This window comes from Vulpes vulpes, chromosome 15, assembly GCF_048418805.1.
Source record: "Vulpes vulpes isolate BD-2025 chromosome 15, VulVul3, whole genome shotgun sequence".
Classification (NCBI taxonomy): Eukaryota; Metazoa; Chordata; class Mammalia; order Carnivora; family Canidae; genus Vulpes; species Vulpes vulpes.
In genome coordinates this window covers 115,785,996-115,807,138 of record NC_132794.1, presented here as the reverse complement: position 1 = coordinate 115,807,138, position 21,143 = coordinate 115,785,996, and the positions used below count along the sequence as shown (strand labels likewise).

General features: G+C 58.2%; 1 protein-coding gene across 2 annotated transcripts in view; it reads right to left on the bottom strand.

The window, feature by feature from the left end:
* Positions 1 to 5,987: 5,987 nt before the first annotated feature.
* The window catches only part of MGMT (O-6-methylguanine-DNA methyltransferase), a 280,956-nt gene continuing 265,800 nt past the window's right edge, over positions 5,988 to 21,143 (bottom strand). The window contains exons 4-6 of one of the 2 annotated variants that reach the window (XM_072740418.1): positions 14,314 to 14,453; positions 7,076 to 7,320; positions 5,988 to 6,967 (exon numbers count right to left, since the gene is read on the bottom strand). In XM_072740418.1, coding sequence (XP_072596519.1) covers positions 7,096 to 7,320; positions 14,314 to 14,453 — 365 coding nt within the window. In that variant the 3' untranslated portion in view covers positions 5,988 to 6,967; positions 7,076 to 7,095. Of the gene's footprint in view, positions 7,321 to 14,313; positions 14,454 to 21,143 lie in introns of both variants that reach the window. The other variant, XM_072740417.1, reaches the window with a different exon arrangement.

Below are 21,143 nucleotides of genomic sequence, written 5' to 3'. Positions count from 1 at the left end.
GTCCCCAGGGGGCTGGCCGGGCACATGGTCACTGAGGCCTGAGATCCTTGAATCGGGAAGGAGACCCCAGGCCACGGCCCCTAGATAACCTGGACCCACCACTGAGGGTCACAGGCCTGGACTAAATCCAGCCACAAGAGGTGACCAGAGGCCTGCAGGGCAGAGCTGACTCGAGGCCCCGCCCACTCCCTGCTGCCCCTTCCTGGCCCCGTGCCCACTGCGCGTGGCAGTCCTGGCAGCGACGGTGCGCGTGGGCTGCCACCGTGCGCCCAGACCCCACCCTTACCTGTGACCAGAGCTGCTGCAGGCCTTTCCCAGGAAGTTGGAGCAGCCGTGCCGCCTGCAGGCCGTTGGCAACCAGGCCCCCCTCCAGCGGCCGGGAGGGGCCCTGAGGAGCGCAGACTGCGGTTCTTGGGGAGAGCCTGCCTTGAACGAGCTGCACCGCAGGCGGCTCCCTCCGTACCTGCACAGACCCTCCTTCCCCCAGTTCAGGATCACCACGGACACCAGCAGACACGGCCACTGTCCTGACCGAGGAGAGGAGCCAGCGTGTCCGACGTGCCCATGCGTACAGGGGACAGAGCCAGGGCAGGGATGGGGTCTCCATGACCTCTGACGGCACAGGGCTGGGGGCTGGGTCACTCCAGGACCACCCTCTGGCCTGGGGGTAGCCCTGGCCAGGGTGACACTCCGCGGCGCAGCTGAGAAGGGCGACCCTAAGGATGGAGGGCCTCGGCTGGGGAGAAGCCTTCAGAGGTGGGAACGTCACCCTGAGGTCCTGCAGGTGAGGCTGCTGCTTGCTCTCCATGTGCTTCCTGCTGGAGGGACCGAGGCTGGCCCGGTGTCCCCAGGACAGGGACGGCAATCCTGAGCACCACCCACGTGAACAGGGTCTTGGGAAGGCGCTGCCCTCCTGCTCCGCAGCGGGAGGCTGTCGGTGCACCTGGGTACAGGGGCCTGCTGGCCTCTTGGGCCCACTGACCAGATCAGCTCCCAGGAGGACCTGGCAGGGGGCACTCCCAGCCAACAGCCCTTCTCTGGGCCCCATGGGAGCCGGCTCCAGAATGTTCCAGGTCTGCCTCATGGCTCTGCTTCCATCCACCTCATCCCTAACCGGAGACTCCCACGTGGCCGGTAGGATGGACGGTGTGGTCACGGCCACTGCCCTGCCACCTTCTGCAGGGGCCGTGTCGGGCGGGGGGTAACCTGTGAGCGCAGACGTGCGCCATCCTGCACGTTTGCTGGGGCAGCCCAGGCAGGGTCCCCCGGGGAGGCTGCACGCGGCAGGAGGGTCACAGCCAAGGCCTACAAAGCCGCAAAAGCCCTTTTCCCAAGAAAAATGGTCCAAGCTGTGGTGCAGGAGGCCACGTGAGGGAGATCGCTGGGGTTCTGGAAACAGCAAAACTCCTGGGAAGACAACATTTCAGGAATTCCTAACCAAACTAGGTCTGAGTGCGAGTGTGGCAAAGGGGTGGGCTCCCCGGGCTGCCGCGCCGGTGGGGGGGGGGGGCAGGTGCTAGGTCCGGGGGCCTGCAAGCCGCAGCCTCCTCCCGCCCACGGGCTGCCCTGGCCGTGCCCCGGGCCCCACTCTCCATGCCTGGGGACAATGCGACAGGCACCAAGCAGACGACCCGAAGGACAGTCTGCTGAAGCCACACGGACGGGTGGGCCCTACACGGAGGCTCCTGTGGGGTACCTGTCTGCCCCCGTGTTGGGACTCAGGACAGTAGCAGCTCCGAGGAAGCGTCCGGAGGATGTGTCGGGCCCAGGCGAGCGCTCCAGCTGCACGGGCGCCAGGGCTGCTGCTGGGTTAGGCTCCCCGCCGCCCCCGGCACCGAGGACTTCGTGTTTGGGGCATACACGAAGGCGGAATCTTTTATCCGGAAGGATCTCCAGGCTTTCACAGAATTTACCTCGACTTACCCCGACTGAGTCGACGCGTGCCGGGAGCTCGGCTCAGCCGCACAGCCTCCTGCCCGGGGCCCCTCACCCGGGGGGCCGCCCCGCACCACACGCACCTTGCGCGGCTATCAAGTGAGCGGTGAGGGCGGTCAGGGCTCCTGGCCCTGCTTTCTCGGGCCCTCGATGGACTAAATCCCCGCAGACGGCCCGGGGCTGGGCTTTCCTTCTTGGGAGGGGCTGCTCCGGACGGCGGGCGCAGGTTCAGGGCCCCTCGAGGGAAGGCCCGCCCGCCCGCCCGCTGGAGGGCACAGCTCGGCGCCGCCTGCCAAGACGCTGACACGTGCATCTACTTCTCGTAGCTATGGCAATCAAAACAGGCAAAAAGCAATACTTTTTGCACAATATCACATGTTGCTTAATGTTTGGACACTGATATTTTCTCCAGCTGGGTTTTTCTTAATTTAAGTCAACAAACCAATCTGGAGGCAAACATGTTGCTCGTGTTTGGGAACCAAACAAAAGTGATGTGCGGCAGGAAGACTTAAGAAAAGGCTCAGGTGTGCGTGTGCTCGGGGTGCGCCTGCCCGGGGAGGACTCAGGCGCTCAGAGGCAAGGGATGAAATGGGACAAAAGTCCCCGACCTCCCTGCGCCATCGCCCGCGCCCCTCGCCCCAGGGCTGGTGCCTCCTGGCAAGAACCACACGCAGAGGAAAAGCGCTTGGAGTGCCCCACGGGGTCCCTGGCAGCCAGTGGAGAGATCTCGGGCCCGGGAGCAGCACACGCTCCCCTTCCTCGGCATGAGTTCAGGACAGCGACCCCCTGGAGCTCCTCCTCGTGCCCTCAGACGCAGGGCCACCCGCTCAGGTCGAGCACCTACACCCCCTGAGACGAGCTCCACTCACCAGTCACCCAGGAAGGCCGCTCAAACCACGGTGAGGAGTACTAGGCTCCCCGAAGGTGCCCTGCGACACGGGTGCATGCGTCCCACGATCGATCCTAACTGGCGTTTGTGCAGTTTTTTTTCTTGGGCTTTTTATCTGCACCGCCCCCCCCACAACGAAAAAACATCGAGAACACCTTAAAGACTTGTTAACGATGTCCTTTCATCAGTCCGGGCGCCGTCGGGGTCGGGCTCCGCGTCCGGCCGCGCCTCGCTGTCCAGGCCCTTCCCTACGCCTCAGCCCCCACCCGCCCAGCACGCACCCCACGGAGCCGACCGGCTGATGGAGGCCAGACGCGCTCGTCTGTCGGCAGCTGGAGACACGGGGTCCGAGGCCCCTGCACAGCCGCCCTCGGCCACCTAGAGACGCGTCGGGACCTGCAGTTTCTCCAGGCTCTGGGCCTGGCTTTCAGCTGCCACCCCCTTTCCTTCAGTCAGACAGACAGACAGGACAGACAGGGGCCGCATGGCAAAGCCCCGCGTAAGCCTCAACGTCTTTGAGACTGATAACACGCAAAATTGATGTGGGCTTCAGCTTCCTAAACACAAACTCTCAATCAAATGCGGGCGAACAAGAAAGAAAAAAACCGCGCCTGGGCTGAGGGAGGCCCAGCACAGCGAAACCCCCGCCGCAGGCCGCGGGCCGCCCTCTGCCCCTGACCCCGCCGCCCGGACGGCGGCAAGAAAACACACCCCGACGACGCGCTCGGGCTCCCGACACATCACGGCTCCCGGACCACAGGGCAAGGCTCGGTTTCCTGAACGCTCTTGTGGGACAATCTTTTGAGTAAAATAAAACTCTTTTCCTGCGTGCCCCTCCCCGTTGCCCCCGCGTTGAGTCATTTATCACTCGAGAGTCCTCCTCTGTGCGGTTTAAAACCAAAATCGCACGAAGACCCTCGGCAAGCTCCAGCGCGGACGGCTCTCCCCTCGATTCAGCTGCGACGGCGGCCGAGGTCTGAGCTGGCGCTGCTGCGTGGTCACAGCGGGGGCGCCGGCAGCCAGGGTGGGGCACGCGGGGGGCGGCCGGGAGGACACACGGCCATCAGCGCCCGTCCGCACCGCCAGGGCCACCGCGCGGCTGGGGGGTGGGGACAAGGGCCTCCGGAGACGGCACACGGACCCCACGGGGCTCCCACGGCATTGGGCCGCCACTTAGGTTCTTAAGCAACCTCCCCGTCAGGCGTTCCTGCTCACGTCGCAGTTTTCAAGGAAGTAAGTTCTGGGGTGACCCTGCTGCTCACGAGCGGGTTAAGAAACACAAACCGTCTCGATACAGACACAGCAGCACTGGACTCGCCGGGCCATTCGGAAGAGACTCTGGACGAGCGCTCGGCGTGCGGGAAGGAGACTTGGAAGAAAACGTGCATCTGAAGACACTGGGTGGGAAGGGACTTCCCTGTCTCCAAATGGTCAATCACACGCGGGTGGTGCAGTCGGCGCGTCTGCCGGGTGAGAAGCGGACAAGGATTAGCAGTCCCACCTCTGTCACCTGCAAGGTGAGCCTTCTTGCCTCCTGCGTGAGCCCTGGGGCACCTTTGCCACTGCCAGCGGCCGATCCCACGGGGTCCGCCCGTACCCGAGCCTGTGCCACAGCCCCCCTCTGGCCACTCGCCCAGGACACTGTGCAATTTTCTTCCTTGGGCATCAGGAGGCAGACTTGTGCGGTCACCTGGTCCCTTGGTGCAGCCGCAGGACACGGACAGGTGCGGGCTCACATGAGGCGTCTGTTCTACGTGGGAAAAGGAATCGGGGAGCACAGCCACCCTCCGCAAGCCCGGTGTCTGCCCGGCCGAGGGCATCTATGGCTGTACCCGCGCCTCTGCAAACACACGTGTTCGCTCCAAATCTCTCACGATCTGGGTCTCTGGAAATGGGTGAGAACAGCACGCGGCGGCCAAGCTGCTGCGCGGAGCCAGCCATCACGGGCCCAGCCATCACGGGCCCGGGCGTCTCCGTGTCGGTGTTCAAAGCACCGCGCGCTGCACGGACGGGGCGAGCCCGGCCGGTGCGGGGGACCCGGGCCTGAGGCCCAAGAACACAGATCTCTCTTGTTTCAACGTTTCTTTTTATTTGGAAAATACTTTTGCATCTCTTTGTGCCTTCCCTTTTCCTCTTTATCTCCATAAACCGCACCGCAACCTTGAGCAGCAGCGGCTCTAGGCGACCCGCGCTGGCTTTTCATGTGGGCCTCTGCAGAGCCTGTCCTCGGAGCGGTACACGGCCGCGCCGGTTTGAGCCTGGCTGCTGCCTCCGTCAGCGGGAACCTCGGGGCATCTATCAAGCCTGTTCTGACAGCACCGAGGAAGCCCTGGGAGACAGAAAACAGGACGTGGGCCCAAACAGGCGGTGCCAGGCCACGCGGAGCTGCGGGGTCACCTCGGACGGCTCTGGTGGGCAGGTCCCTGGCTGCAGGTGGCCGAGCCCTGCCAGGAGCTTGGCCCTCGCAGGAGGCTCCCTCGGAGACCACCTGGGGATCACAGTGGGGGGGCACGTTGGCAGGCAAGGGACCCACGCTTTCCTGGTCCAGGCGGCGGCACGGGCCACATGGACACGACATGTGGAGCCTCAGGAGGGCCCGTGGGGCTGTCACGGAGCCGAGGGGAGAGCTCCACCCTGGCCCCGCTCTCCCATCCATCCTTAGATGGACGGACGTGGTGCTGGGGGTCTCCCAACCGCAGCCTAGTGCACGGCTATGGTGCCCTCTATTGGAAAGCGCTCAGACGAAATCCACACCCAGGCCAACAAGGGCACCCTCCCTCCTGAGAACCACGGTTTCCCGTCCGTTCAGGGCCGGGCAGAGGGGCCGCGCGTCACCACGTCTCTGGGTGGCCGTCAGTTCCTGGAGAAAAGCCTTTTCCTTATGGAATTTCCAACACAGCCGCCTCCCCGGCCCCCGGGTGCAGAGTGTGCCCCGGGCCCCCCCCCCTCGTCGCCCCAAGCCGTCAGAAACACAGGAGGGAGCCCTCTGCTCTCGCGCGGAGACGCCGGACAGCGCGCTTGCGGTTCTGGGAGCCCGCCGAGGGGCTCAGTGACGCAGGCCGGCCCGGCGGTCTGTCCGGAGGTCAGACGTCTACGCAGCTCACGGTGGGAGCGGGACGGCGCGCTTGGAGATGAAGCACAGAGAAGGAGCGAAGTCAGGAGATGATGGAATAAGGGTCACAGCACTTTATTTTGGAGGGGGGAAAAAAATCCAGAATTCGGTTGATGTAATAAAGGGCTACGTCAAACTACAAACTGGGGAGAAGAGGCTGACGCCGGCTAACATTAGGCCCTTGTTCTCTCGTAGGCGTACAGGTAACGCGAAATATAAAATGCACCCAAGCTGCGCACGTCACAGGCCGTATATTTGCCAGCCTTTCAGTGACACGTACAAACCACCTGAGCTTCCCTGCTGTGCTTTACGGTCGCAGGAACCCCTGACAAAAATACAGCTTTCTACTGCACGGTGGGGTGGGGTTTATTTTCTCCATATATCATTCGCTCTATTTTATTTATCCACATGCAAAGCTACGAGTTTCCCTCACGCTTTTTCTGATATAGTTAATTATAAAGCTGAAACGACAGCAGGATAATGAAATATCGGGCTGAGGTCCTCGGTGGATGCTGGAAACGCTCTGTGACCGCCCCTGGGGACAGGAGCCGACCACCTTCCGGCGTGACCTCTGACCTCCAGGCTCGGGCTCGGGGTGCCGGGGAAGGAGAGCTTGGTGCGCCTCACCACCTCCTCTGCTCGGGGCATGCGAAGGTCAGGGGCGGGGCTGGGGCCCGAGGCAAGACCCCCCCCATCCCTCAGAAAGGAGCCACTGCAACCAAACCCACCTCGAAGGGCGACGGTTGTCCCAGCAGGTCTTTCCCATTTGACCGATGCAGCCCCACACGCGTGCATCCTGCACCAGCCTTCCCAGCGGTGAGTAAGGCAAGGTCAGGAAGCCTGCTGAGAAGCGGGGGTAGCCGGGAAGCATGCCGGGAGGCCGGCTTCTGGGGGACAGGCCTGTCGCCCGGCTGTTTGCAGGCTCCCCCTGCTCCCTCATCCCCGCTGTAGCAGCCGTTAGAGATGGAGCGAGAGTGGGAGGGGAACAGACCGTATGAACAAGGGAGGGCCGGACTTCTGAACTTGCTCGGCTGCAAAATGTAAAAACAAGGAAGGGCACACGCACGACATCCCTCAGGACACATCCAGCACCTTTAATAGAGCAGGGCCACTGCGTACCCCTTCCAGCGTGCTGGTACCTTCACAGTCACTCAGATGTTTACTCCCACACGCATCCGTCCCGGCCAGCAGGATGGGGGCTGGGGGTGCCACCCAGCGCCCTGCGTCGGGTTCCGGCCAGATAGGAGCCCCCTGGATAGGTGGGCTTCCCTGCCAGGCGGCCTTCGTGGGCTAGCAGCCACTCCTTCGTGGCGAGTCCTCCGGTGTAGTTGCCCATGGCTCCGCTGCTGCAGATCACTCTGTGGCATGGGATGAGGATGGGCACCTGGAAGACAGGAAGCCAGCCCGTTAGTCTGGGCTCCAGGCCAGCGAGTCTCCTGGGGTCAAGCGCCAGGCCCCTGACCACAGCTGACCTAGCAGGGGCTACAGGCCAGGGGTGGGCTGGGTGCGGGTCCCCAGCTGGCTGTGTGAGTGCTCTGCGCCCCTTGGTCTCGGAGGCTCTCGGCATGCACCCAGGAGCCACGTGGTGCCTCTGGCATATCCAGAGAATCCCCTAGACCAAGATTTGGGAGGAGACAACTGCCTTGGCGAGTGATTTATAATGCACGCTAACCAGATCCAAAACTACGTTTCCAAGTTATGGGTGGTGTGCAAATTCCTGAAACATTTCGACAAGCGACAGGAACCTTCAGGAGGACGGTACTCACACAAGGCTCTCGCCGACTGTGGCTGCCGGCTGCTACAGGCTCCGGGTTTTCGTAAATAATTCTTACTGGAACGCAGCCATATCGTCTGTGGCTGCTTCGGACAGCCTGAAACATCCACCATCAGGCCCTTTACAGGAAAGGTCTGCTGACCCCACCTCGCGCCGCGCCATGTGCCGGGCGTGGCTGTCTCCCCGCCTCAGTCCCGGGATACCTGGGGAGCTTGAGCAGCTCTCGTCCTCATCTGTTCTCACCTGAGCGGCTGCTGCCGTCACCCCGCCACCCCTCAGGACCCCGGACCCAGGGCCACAGCCACCCTCACCCCTCCGCCCGCCTCGGGTAGCCTCCCACCTCCGGAGGCAGGAGCGGCCGGCGCCTGCCTGCAGCAACAGAATGGCTTCGCTAAGAGCAAGGCCGCTTAGGAGGAAAACAAAGCCGAACACAATCCTACAAAGAGAAGCCAGCTGATGGTTAAACGGCCCCAAAGCCAGGACCAGGAGCAGGGATGGCGGGTGGGGAGGGGTGCGGGAGGGGTGCGGCCTGGGCTCTGGGCACCTCAGGGCTTCGCGGAACGGGCCCATCCAGCTACGGGCGGCTCAGCTAGCTGCTGTTCCAGCGCCAGGGGAAGCGGGGCTGGCCCGCAGCCCCAGAGGAGGAGGGCAGGGGTCTCTCTGGCAGACACGGAGCGCCCCCAGGACGGGACACCCCCCACCCAGTGCCCTTGCCTGGAGCCCGCGCGGGGCACACCTGCGGGTGTCTGATACCCCACGTCCAAGAGTGGATGCCTGGCCTCACAGGGGCTGGGTTCGCGTGGGGGCCACGGTCACACGGGTGGTCATTATTCCCACAGCCACACACGGGCCAACCACCCCACCTGACGCAGTCCTGGAAGCCAGTCCTGCTGGGGGGGGGGACGTGTAACAGCCAGTCCTATACCCTCCAGGGCTCAGAGGCTCCCTTCCAGCAGCTGTTTCAGGGGGCGAGGGATGCCTTGGGCCTCCTCCCCCTGGCCTGGCTGTACAGACAGGAGCGCCAGGACGCCCACTGGCATCAGTGTCTGTGCTCAGGGCGGAGTCCACTGTGGAGAGTGGGCACCGTGGGCCTGGCCCTTGCTCCTGACTTCCACATGGCAGGACACCCACTGGTAGGAGGGACATGCCTGGCCTCGTCCGCCCCTCTCCTCTCCCCCAGCCCAAGGGGAGGAGACTCAGGGACCAGCCAGGGGGAGTCCCCAGGACCCAGCCCAGCTGGCGTTGGAGACAGGAAGGGGGTCGGACTCCAGGCGAATTTCCAGGAAGCCCACCACGGCCATGCCACCTCTCCAGGTTAGCTTTTATCCTGATAAAGCAAATACGCTAAGTCCCATATCCACCTCTTCGCTGGCCCAGAACACGGGAGGAAAGGGGAGGGATGGAACGTGCGGCCCCTTAGAACCAGAGTGGGCAGGGCCGTGTCTCAGGTGACTGACCTCCCTGGGTGGGCAGCTCGTGGCACAGCTGAGGGCGTGCCGGCCTGGCGAGGGCTCCACACCCGGGGCTACCAAACGCAAGGGGGCACAGATGTGCCCACTGCAGGGGCTCCAAGAGAGGGATGGTCACTCTGCTTAGAGATCCCAACAGCAGTTCCTGGAACCTGAGGGACTTCCCAGGGGGCGGGGGGAACCACAGAGCTTCTCAGCAGCGCTCACACCTGAGGAAGGGGTCTGTCCGGGAGTGCCGGGCACATCTCCGTTCAGTCCTAAGTGGCTCTGTCTTGACTGGGGTGAAGGGGCTCCGGGGGTCATCACTAATGGCCCCGGACACGCGGGGTGACAGCAGGCCCAGGGCTTGGCCAACCAAGAACGTAATGGCCAGTGAGCACGGTGACAGGAACGGGCCCGGCTCGGGAGACACAGCCAGGGCAGGGAGAAGGGCACAGGTCGTCGCAGACCTCACCCGGGGGACCATGCAGCACCCCGTCCTGCCCTCTCACACGTGGCCCCCGTGCCCCAAGGGTCCTGCAAGGACAGCAGCCCCTCCTGCAGGGTCCCAAAGGGTGACCTCTACTGAGACAAGCTCCACCTCCAAAGACCTGAGCTGGACAAAGCGACCAGCCCCCCGTCAGGTGAGGTTCTAGAAGAGAGGCCGAGGACATGTTTCCGGGAGCTCCTCTCATGGTACTGGCACCCGCTGGCCAGGTGTCCGTCTCAGCCTGCCACGCACCCCTGGGTGGGCCCCGGGCTGCACCTGTGCCTGGGCAGGTGGCATGGTCCCCAGTCCCGTCCCAGATGCGGCCCCCTGTGAGGCTGCTGGGGCATGTGTGGCACATCACGCCCCCGAGAAGCCCCAGGCACGGCCGGCCCCGGGTCACGGTCCTCTGCTTGCTTGAGTTCGCACCCAGTTTAGAGGCAAAGAGGGGATTCCAGCTCCAAGCAGGCAGAGCCTGGCGCCCAGACTTCTTGCCACCGCACCTGCTGCCGGGGTGGGGGGGGGGCACTGAGCGCGGCCTGGGGTGCCGGCCAGCCCTGCGGTCACCTGACTCCTCCCACATCACCCCCACCCACCCGACTCTGACCGGAAGTTTGGGTTGCCACGGGGACGCATGTGCTCTGAAGCCAAGCGGCGGGGGGCGGGGTGGAAGGTGGGGGGCGACCTGGCTTCCTGGCTGTGCCACTTCATAGGCGGAGGGTGACCCCAGCGCCCCGCCCCGCCCGCGGCTGGCCATCCCCATCCCCTTGGAGGGAGACACAGAGCATTTTAAGAAGGGAATACCGGCTCGGACTGAGGGTTCTGATCCGAGTCACACTAGTAACTGCTCTGAGGACGTGCCCAGACGATGTCCCATGTCAGCTCGACCGAGAAAGAGGGAGATTTAACTCAGGGTCGTTTCGTGAACATCTGGGCACCAGTTGAGGTTTCCCGCCTAACGTCATGGGTGAGCAGATTTTCCTCCCCGCTCCCCAAGCTGTGCAATTACAAAAGGCGGACGGGGATCCGTCCCCACCGCGTGGCACGGGGACAGCAGGACGGCGCCGCCCCGGCCAGGCTCGCCTCGTGCCTGCAGCGGTGGGACGCACCACACACGCAGCTTTCACCACCAGAAACGGGGAACGCTGCTCCCGTTTGCGCTAACTTTGGCGGCAGGCTAAAATAACGAAAGCTGCCCAAATTTATTTGAGCCCTAAGGACGTTTCAAAGGATCCGCACCCCCTCGTACCCTCTCCTTTAAAGCCCGCGCTGCATAAAATGTAATTTTTATCAATAACCAAGCAGCTCCTAATATCACAGCTGCATTGAAATCTTCATGCTGTGAAATCTAATTCATCCAGTACGTGAATCCATCACTTACACAGACCCTTTCTCAAATGCTATAAAACTTCCAAACCCATAGATTTGTCTCCAACAAAAATAACACGAAGGGGCCCTTCAATCAATAATGGAATCCCTCTGATTCTGGTGCTGGCTGAATATTTTTTCCAACTTCGCCTTTGTTCTTGTGGTAGTAGCCCACAAGGGAAAGAGCTTGTTTTCACTCGCGGCCTCATCAATACCTAAATCCTGGTGAGCAAGTGACACGGAGAAGCTGTAATCAATAGCTCCCTGTGCGTTTTTTTCTTCTGGTCAAATGGTTCAGCCCCACTGACAGCCCTGACACTTAGAACATGATGCTAAATCTTTATCAACAGCCATCTGGGTGACGAGCAGAACAAGACTCGGGGGGTCATTAACACTCATGGCAATCTGTGAATAAACTAACTCCTCCGGAATGCGTTTGTTTAGAAAAAAAGTGGGAGAAAGTCTCCGTGCAACGTATCGATCACCTTTGAACTGCATTTAGCAAATTCTGTCCGAGGATGAGCGCAAGGGTGCTTTTGGGGGGCGCGGGGCGTGTTCCGCGTGATCCACCAGAAGACGGACCCTCCTCCACGGTGTGTGGCAGGGCGCACCTTCCGGATCACTGCCACAGCGGCTCGCCTGGGGCTGGCGGGTCCTTTGTGGAAAACTTGGGGGGGAAAAAAAAATCGCGTGCTGAGGACGGGACCAGGCCGCCACACGGCGACAGCCATCCCTCCCTCTGGCGCGGAAGGGAGCCCCACGCCGCAGCAAGCGCTGTAACGTGAGCCAGCACGTGCTCGTGTTTATTGCAAGCCACCTAAGGAATTAATGCACAATGAGCTTCATGGTGTCGCGTGACATTCCAGGCCCATTTTTCACCCTCCTTCCTGAAACGCACAATTGCTCTATTCAGCCCGAACACAGATCATCGAGGAGGACGTCTCCACGAGGCTGCTGGTGCTGGAGCTGCCGCGGGCTGGATCTCACCGGCTGCGCCGAGGGAGGGGGCACCCACGTTGGGCGTCCACGCCGGTTGTGGGCCAGTCCCGGGCCGCCTCCTGGCTGCTGCTCCTCCGGGTCCCTTCCAAGGAGGCTTTAAATCAACGTGAAGGGAGCCCTTTGAGGGCTGCCGGGCTCCCTGGGAGGCCGAGCCGAAACGATCCCCCCCTGGCAGGTCTGCACCGAGCCCCGAGGTGCCGCTCAGGTCTAGGGGCCCTGCACGCATCATGGGCAGCGCCCGGCGACAGAGGGACACACGGACAGGCCCCCGCGGCTCACCAGCAGCCTGGCTGCTGTCGGCTCAGGAGGGCACCCAGAGGGGTCGGGCCCGCCCGCTGTCGTCACTGCCATTCTCGATCGGGCCCGAGACAGGGAAGTCAATAGGTGGACTTTACGGACATTAGACTTTTAAGCCTTGGGAGAGCCTATTTTATAAATTTCAGTGACTGGGGCCATATTTGAACAGAGACATTCATAGAGATTAATAGCAGGAGGGGAGAGTCCTGCTGGTTGCCGAACAATAAATGTTGCTGAATATCGCCACGAGCGTGATCGCTGAACGGTGACGGCGTCTCACCACCGAGAGTGAGAAAGTGCTGTCAGCGCACAGGCAGGTGAGGCCGGCGGGACGGGCGCCCGCTGGCAGCGCGTTTGCAGAGCACCAGCCCGGGGGGGGGGGGCACCCACCACCCCGCCCACGGTGGGATCGGATCCAAGCTCCGTGAGCTGGGGGAGTGCACTTGGGCACGGTGGGCACGAGGACCTGGACGGCGGGAGGGTCTCCGCGGGGCCGCAGAGCCCGAGGCTCCTGCGTTCTCACCGCGCAGCGGCCCGTCGTCGGGTCACCCGAGGGAAGCCCCGCTGCTCAGGGCCACGTGCCACCTGGGAAGGGACGTGGGCTTCCTGAGGAACGACGCGGTTCTAACTTTACTGGGAAACATTAACGAAACAAAAAAACCCCAAACCGCGCACACACACTCAGGACTCTGACTCGGGACCACCCCGCACGCCTGCGTGTGTGCAGGCAGCGTGCCCGACGACACACCGGCCACGCGGAAATTCAAGCACACCAGGTGCGAAGCAGGGCGCCGAGCGGGCCCACCAGCCCACTCAGGGCGCGGAGAGGTCGGGGTGTCGCCCACGTCACACACTGCTCCCAATCCCCGGGGGATTTCAATACGGCAGAGGATGGACCTGCAGAGGCCGTGTCTCGGGCAAAAACCAGGCAGTTCTGTGTAAACGCCAACTCTCAGAGGCACCGGGCTCTGCCCTCAGCACCGAGGAGGGAGCAGCAGGCCGGGTGTGCAAACACCTGCCTCCCCCCAGTGATCTGGGGGGGGGATAACCCTGAAAACAAACCCCCAAAAACTACAGACAGAAAAGCGAGGTCTATCTGATGTCGTGACTTCCCCACCAGGAGGCGACGGCCCTGTTTCCTCCTCCTGACAGGACACTGTGCTTCTGTCACCTCAGAGGCTGTCCCACGGCTCCAGGGAGCAGCTCAGGGATGCGCGAGCAGGCCCCAGCCGGGCGGGCACCGGAGGGGCGACAAGAACTAGAATATTCGGGTTGCGCTCGGTGGTGCGGGGTCCCCTGTGGACCTGGTGGCCTCGTGGACGGGGCACCATGGCCTCTCCCCCACTCCCGTGGACTTACTTTCTGAGGCAGGACGGCCTGCAGCCACCCCACGTGGACCCGTCCTCTGGCGAGTGCGGCGTTGCCAGGAGGGAACCTCCCTTTCTGCAAAATCTGACTACAGGTGCACGGGGGTATGGAGCCACCCCGGGTGGAAGGCTCGCCCAAAGGCCACAAATCATCCCCCTTCCGACATGCGAGCCCTGGTGTCAGGTTTCCAGCCTCCCTAGGGTCAGGCACATGGGCTGGGTCTGGACCCCCATCCGTGTTTCCTTCTAGAACGACGCTCCACGCAGGCAGCCTCTCCGTCTGCTTTGTTTCCTGCCGCAGCCCTGGGCCCTGGACAAGTGACACCAACAAGGCGCCTCGTATGCCCAGTTCCCAGATGAGGGGACGGATGTCCGCTGGCCACGTTGTCCAGGCGTGGCTCTCCTCCTCCGTACTCACCGTGACCAGGGCCCTGACACACGCGGAAGGGGGTGCTTCTGTGGGGACACTTCCCGATCACCCTCGCCAAACACGGGTGGCAGGGACGTAGACCTACCAGTGCCGCGGGGGCCCCGTCACAGGCGTGGCCCTGGCCCCTGAGGGACACGCTTCCATCACGTGGCCCTGGGCCCCCCGAGCATAGCGCCGAGGCCTCCCCTCCACCCGCGGCCAACTTACAGGGTTGCTCCTCATCGCTCCGCCCACGGCCCGCGCGGCTTTCGGGTTGCCTGCCAGGGCTGCTAACTGCTGGTAGGAAACCGTGTCTCCAAACTTCACAAGCTCCAGCAGCTTCCGCAACACCCGCGCGGTGAACGAACCTGAAAGACAATACAGGGCGGCGTTGCGTGGGCCGACGGCTCCCACAGCTGTACGGGGCTGCCGGTCCTGAAACAGAGAGCACATCAACATACCGGGGTGTCACGCTCAAGAACACGCGGCCTGTGGCCTCCACCCCCGGCCCCGTCACCGACATCCCACGACGGCGCGTCCCAGATCTGCAACTTCCTCCCCCCTCTGCCTAGGTCCATGCAGGAACACGCGCCGCTCTTCCGGGACCTGCGCGTGGGTGAGCTCGTGAGCAGTCCCGTTAGGGAGCACGGGTGGCCCTGCCCGCCGGCCTTGAGAGCTTCTCCTGCCACCGTTAGTCCGGCCTCAGCCGCGGCACAGAAGGGAAACGAAGCCCCGGGTCGGGCTGGGGTTTTACGCCTCCAGCAGCGAGCGGGCTCAGAGGGCCGAGTGCCACGGCACGCGGGGCGGGCGGTGGGGACCTCGGCTACGGGCGTCTGTAATGAACACGGCTGCAAAAATAAAATAACTTTATTCCCATTTTAATTGACTAACCACATCAAATTGCGTTTGTTCTTCATCCTGCTGCCGGGAAGGAACAGGTGAACGCATGAGAACATTCTCTCCCTTGGCTTCCAGGTTTTAAGAGCTGTTTCCCAGGCACGTGAAGGAGGCCGGTCTGAATCGATACCTATTGTCTTTCCAAAGGAAACACACGGCTCGGGAGCACTGGACACGGAGCCGTGTCCCCCACGGCGGGGGCACCGAGCCCCCGGGGTTGGGGGGGGGCGGGAGTTCCTGATGGCAGCAACAAAGGGAAGGCTTCCACGGGCAGCAGCGGCGTTCCGGAGTGTGTCCCTAATAGCACTAATTGCACTCAGTGCCAAGCTGGCAAAGTGTGATTTGGTTCTTAAAGGAAACACACCCTTACATGCGTGTTAAATAATAAAAATCACTTCTTAACTGAAGGGAATGATAATCACTTCACTGGAAAAAAAAATCTGTTTAGTCTTTATTATAACATTAAGCAAATTAAACATCAACATAATCCAGGTGATACTAGAACAGGGTCATAAAAGAAATTAACTTTGTTGTTCATTAATTTACATGGATTAGTAGAGGGCAAAAAGATAGCAAATGTGCTCTAGTTTTTTATGATATAATTTCAAACTGTACACCATTTGTGGCAGGAGGGTGACTTTGGGGTTAATCAGGCTGATTTGTCCTTTTAATTGCTTTCTATTCAAAGAAAATTCATTAGATAATGTTCTCTTCAAAATTCATGAATCAATTTAACTGAAGAAACCACATTAACAGCTTTGGGTTCATTAGCACATGCGGTTGTGTTACTGGCTGATTGCTCGGAGGGTTTCCTTAGGCAAACACACTCTGTTTACTGTGATTTCTTCAGGACGGGTTTTGAAATCAAACTGTTAATCATTATCATCTTTGCTGTTGTTGTTATGCCTCACTTAAAAACAAACAAACAAAAACAGGCCAAAAAAAAAAAAAAAAAAAAAAGGAGGGAGGAAAAAAGAGAAGGCAGGCTGCCCTGCCCGGTGATAACTTGGGGAGGAAGCGATTCCGGGGTGGCGGCCGTCTTAGCAAAGAAACCGAGAGGAGACGGCAAGAGGTAGGGGCCCATTTCCTGCCTTCCTGGGAGAGCCGGGGCTGCTGCTGCTGGTTCTCCGTGATGCCGCCCGATTTCCAGGAGAAGAGCCTGGAACTTTACCCGACCTGCAGGACTGTGGGTCATGCCTAGGCCACCTGGCCACGCGCCTCGCTTCCCTGGCACAGAGGCGACCTATCATAAGACAACCCTAGGTCTGTATATGGGCACAGTTTATCCAACATTTTCAGCTTCGCTGTCAATTTTTCATGGGAGATAATTTCTCACTTTGTACCTAACGTATTAGGAAAAATAGCTCGAAGAACGTAATATTTTGCACATCGTTTTATACAATGTATCTGAAAACTCAATTTCACCCTGTAGGGAGCAAAGGCATTAATTAGTGTGAGCAGCTTTCAGAGACGGTGCCTTTAACCCCAACCCGTGCAAAATCAGACGACGAAACTGCTCTCCTTGCGAGGAGGGGCCGACGCTTCTGGTTGTTAAATATCATCCTAACATGTAGTAAAACCTTCCCATAAAAATTAACACACGCGGATGTGGAAAATCTATTTCCTGGAGGTTGAGGTGTCCGCGTAAGTCCTCGGCGTGGACCATCCTTTCAGGTGGCCCAAAGGGCAGCCGTTAGATGACGCTGCTTTTCGCTCCCATTTACGGCCCTCCCCGGACAGCAGGTGTGACCCCAGAGCCGTGCGGGGTGGCCTCTGGTGGCCGCAGTCATCCTTTCCTCCCCACCCTTCCTCCTGCCATCCTGGGATCTGAGCACGGCCAAGGCAGGCCCTGCTGGAGCGGACTGATGCTAGAGAACCTCTGCCCTGGGGACAAAGGCACTGTCACGTTCGTGTGGGTGGCCGCTTAGACCTACCCAGCAAGATCACCCAACCCGACTACGGCTGCTCCTGCGTGCTGTCTGGCCAGACCGTAGGTCACCAGCGTCTCCGGGCTGGTGAGGGGCTCTCCACCGCCGCCCGTGGAAGACGCCATTCTATGTCACGGACACCAGGGTTTTATGTGAGTTCTCCTCATGCCACTGGTGGGAGTCGAGATGAGGGAGGCTTCGCCGGCGCACTGGGGCCGACACAGCCCAGCGTGGCCCTGATGAGGGAGCCTAGGCAGGCAGCCAACTCCACAAGTTGGACGGGAGGAAGTGACCAGGGGCCACTGTCTTCCTTCCCCTGGGCCTCTACCTCCTTCCCAGTGACAACCACCGTCACGAGGTCTCCCTGGACAGACATGGCCCGCGCCCCACCAGGCACTGCCAAGCTTGAGCACAGCTGGTCAATGGCAGGGCTGGGCCTGGAGACTGGCCTCCTCTGCTCCAATGAGGGAGAGCACCACGCTTTCCAGTTCTTGGGGACAGAATCATTCTTTCAAGGTGACCTTTGTGGCAGGGTGCAGTGTCTGGCAAAGGGCTGTCTTTCAGCTGCCCAGGCCCTGGGGCTCTCCACCACCAGGCTGCAGCTACCTGGCACAGGCAGGTGTACAAGCACAGGTGTGCCTGGGGCCCACAAGGCTGGCTGCCCTCTGGGCCCCGCCAACGGGGCACCTCAGGAGCTATCACGGGGTGGGAAGGGCGCTGCCCGCAAGGGGCTGCGGAAGCTGTTTGCCACATCTGTGCACAGAGAGCAGTGCCCACAATCCTGCAGGATTTTCTTGCATGTCATCCAATGGCTTGGTATCCATGGCACAGACTGTGGCTATTGGATAGGTTTTCAAGTTTCCAAGGGCTCTTCACTTCCAGGCCTGGCCTTCTGTTGCTCCTGGCACAGAGGGAGCCCCCGGGCTGGCACACTGGAGTTCACGAGAACCTGGAGGGTGTGAAGCCAGTTTTCTGATCCAGTGGATCTAGAGGAGGGTTTTGATAGGATGCATCCTGAAGCACAATCGGGGCTGACGTGACCTGATGTTGCCTGGCCATTAGTGCAGCCGGGACTGACCGTCCAGGAATGAGCCTGGGAGGAAGTACGGGAAGATGACCGGGAATGGGGGCCCGGGTTCCAGGTAAGATGCAGTCAGCACACTTCACCCTCTTTTTCCATGGGCTGCCTATACAGCATCTGGGCTTGAGTGCTGTGGAAAGCAAAACAGGAGCAGGCAGCCTGGGAAGATGACAGGAATCTGAGGAAGCACCGAGACGATGCACGACTTCACCATTTCATCTATGTCCTCCCCAGCCCAGACCAGCTGCAGCCTGCACCTGGGAGGGGCCGCTGGTGCATACAGGGCACCCCGGAGCTCTCATCCACCCTAAGGAGGGAGAAGGGTGTCCTGATGCTCAGAGTGGAGGAATCGCTCGCTTTCTGGTACTATCTCTGAACTCCTGCACCCCAGCCCCCAAGCAATCAGGAGGGGCTCATGTCCTTTCCTGCTAGGAGGAGCTGGGGGTCCGTAGGTGAGCAGGGCCCTGCTGCTTTTCTCCTCTGTCTTGTCAGTGCTCAGCTCCAGAGGTAGGTGTGATCCAGGAAGTGTGTGGCACGCTGGGGTAAGGTCAAATTTTGAGTGGGGACCAAACAGGATCTCAGAAAACTCCAAAGTAGTGGGGAGACTGTGGATGGAGAGAGGCTTGGCAAAGCATGCTGATAAGTTGTTTGTAAATCCCTGGCCTGGGCCCTGACCTGTTCATGTGTAGATCTGACTCTGCATCAAAGACTTGGAGAACTGAGGGAAAGGTCCAGACTGGCCACTGATGGGCTCATGGGTTGGAAGACATGAAAAGGACCACAGAGTCTGTAAAATGACATAGACATCGAAAGCACAACCTGAAGAAGCCTGGTCAGAACTTAGGAGCCCAACCCATCCAAGGCTAGTGCCTTCTCAGCAATAATAGTGCTGTTATACATGCACACGAACCTCAGACCATGACTGTCAAAGCGATCAGGACACAATCCAAAATGACTTTGCAAACCGAGCAAACAAAGAATCAGAAAAACCTCAATTCCTCGTGGGAAAGATAATCAACAAACCTCAAGGGTGGGATAACACAGGAGTCAGAACCACCTGACATTTTCTCCGCCTAAGTTTTGAGGATTTAACTGACAAAATTATAAGATATTTAAAATGTACGATGTGATAATTTCATATATATCTGATAACTTTAAAGGATCTGTAGTAAAGATGCTGCAAAAAGGGAAAATACTCTTAAACAAGAAAATAAAAGGAAAAAAAAGAAGAATAAAAAAACAAACAAGAAGACACAAAGTTTCAAAGAAATTCAAGTTACACGGAAGAATCAAATGGAAATTTAGTGTAGAAAAAAATGTGAAAACTCCATGGTTTCAATAGCAGAATGGAGATGCCAGAGGAAAGAGTCAATGAACTGAAGTCAACAGAAATTTTCCTATCCGAAAAACAGAGAAAAACACGTTAAAAACAAACAACAAAAAAAACCAGAAAGAGCCTCAGGGACATGTAGGACAAAGCCAACAGTCTAACATTCATGTTATTGGAGTTACAAAAGAGGAAAAAAAAAGAGCATGGGGTACAAAGCAATTTGAACCAATTAGAGCTAGAACTTTTCCAACTTGGCAAAAGATATACAATGACAGGCTTAAGAAGCCCAGGAAACCACAAACAGGACACACCCAGAGAAATCTACTCCCAGACATAGCATGATGAAGCTGGTGAAATCTAAAGATCAAGAAAGAAAAAAAAAAAAAAAAAAACAACCCTCAAAAACAACCAGAGAAAAATGATGTGTTATTTATAGAGGAACAAGTTTTGAATGACTGTAGAATTCTCATCAGAAACCACGGAGGTCAGAGGAGGTGAAATAGCAATTTTAAAGTGCTGAAAGAAACTAAGAATTCTAGATCAGTGTAAAAAAAAAAAAAAACTCTTCATAAATAAAGCTAAAATAAAGACATGTCCAGTTAGAAACAAAGATCCCGTGTTGCCAGCAGACACGAGCTAGAAGAATTACTGAAAGATGGTCTTCAGCAAGAAGGGACATAAGACTGGAGGGGCAGCCGGAAACCTTAGCAGTAAGGGCAGACAAAGCTGTGGTAATTATCTTGCTAAATATCACAGATTCTTCTTCTGTTGAGTTCTTTGAAATATGTCTGATTATTGAAAGGAAAATCCTAACATTACCAGATAAGATTTTCAATGTACATAAGAACAAAACATAAGACACTTGTAACATAAAGCAAGAGTGCCCGAGGATCTATATGTGGTAAGGTGGTCAATACAAATTCCGATCAGACTGTGAAAGTATATAAGTATTGTAATAATCCTTATAAACAGATAACATAGTAAAAAAAAACCCAACAGATAAACTAAAATGCTAAAAAAGGTTGAAAAACAGAGAAGATAGAAAATAATTATGTAATAATAGCATAAAACAAATGAAACAAATGTTACATTTAAATAGAAATTATATCATATTAATGATCACGTTAAATGTAAATGGTCTTTCTTCAACCAATGAGAAGATAACAGTGTGCCAGATGGATTGAAATAAAGAACTCAAGTATGTGTTATCTACAAGAAATTTACTTCAGGGATGCCTGGGTGGCTCAGTGCTTGAGTGTCTGCCTTCGGCTCCGGGCGTGACCCCAGGGTCCTGGGATTGAGTCCCACATCAGGTTCCCTGCAGGGAGCCTGCTTCTCCTTCTGCCTGTGTCTCTGCCTCTCTCGGTTTCTCTCTTATGAATAAATAAATACATCTTTAAAAAAAAGAAATTCAAAGAATAGATACAGATGGCTTAAAACTAAAAGGGTGGAAAAAGTATACCAGGTAAATAGTAATCTAAGAAAAATGATTATCAGACAAAGTAGATTTAAGAGCACAATTTCTAGAGGTGAATTAATTTTTACCACTATTACATAGTGACAAAAGGGACAGCTCACAAAGATGACATGGCCCCAAAACATTTATGTACCAATAAGATAGTTTCAAATACATAAAACAGAAACTGACAAAACTGAAAGGAGAATTAGACCAACCCACAATCATACTTGGAGACCTCACTTCTCTATCAGTAACTAGAAGATGTAGCTGATAGAAAATCAAGGATACAGAAATGAAAAATACCATCAACCAACTGGTTTCAACTGACATTTACACAACACTCTACCCAATAACAACAGAGCA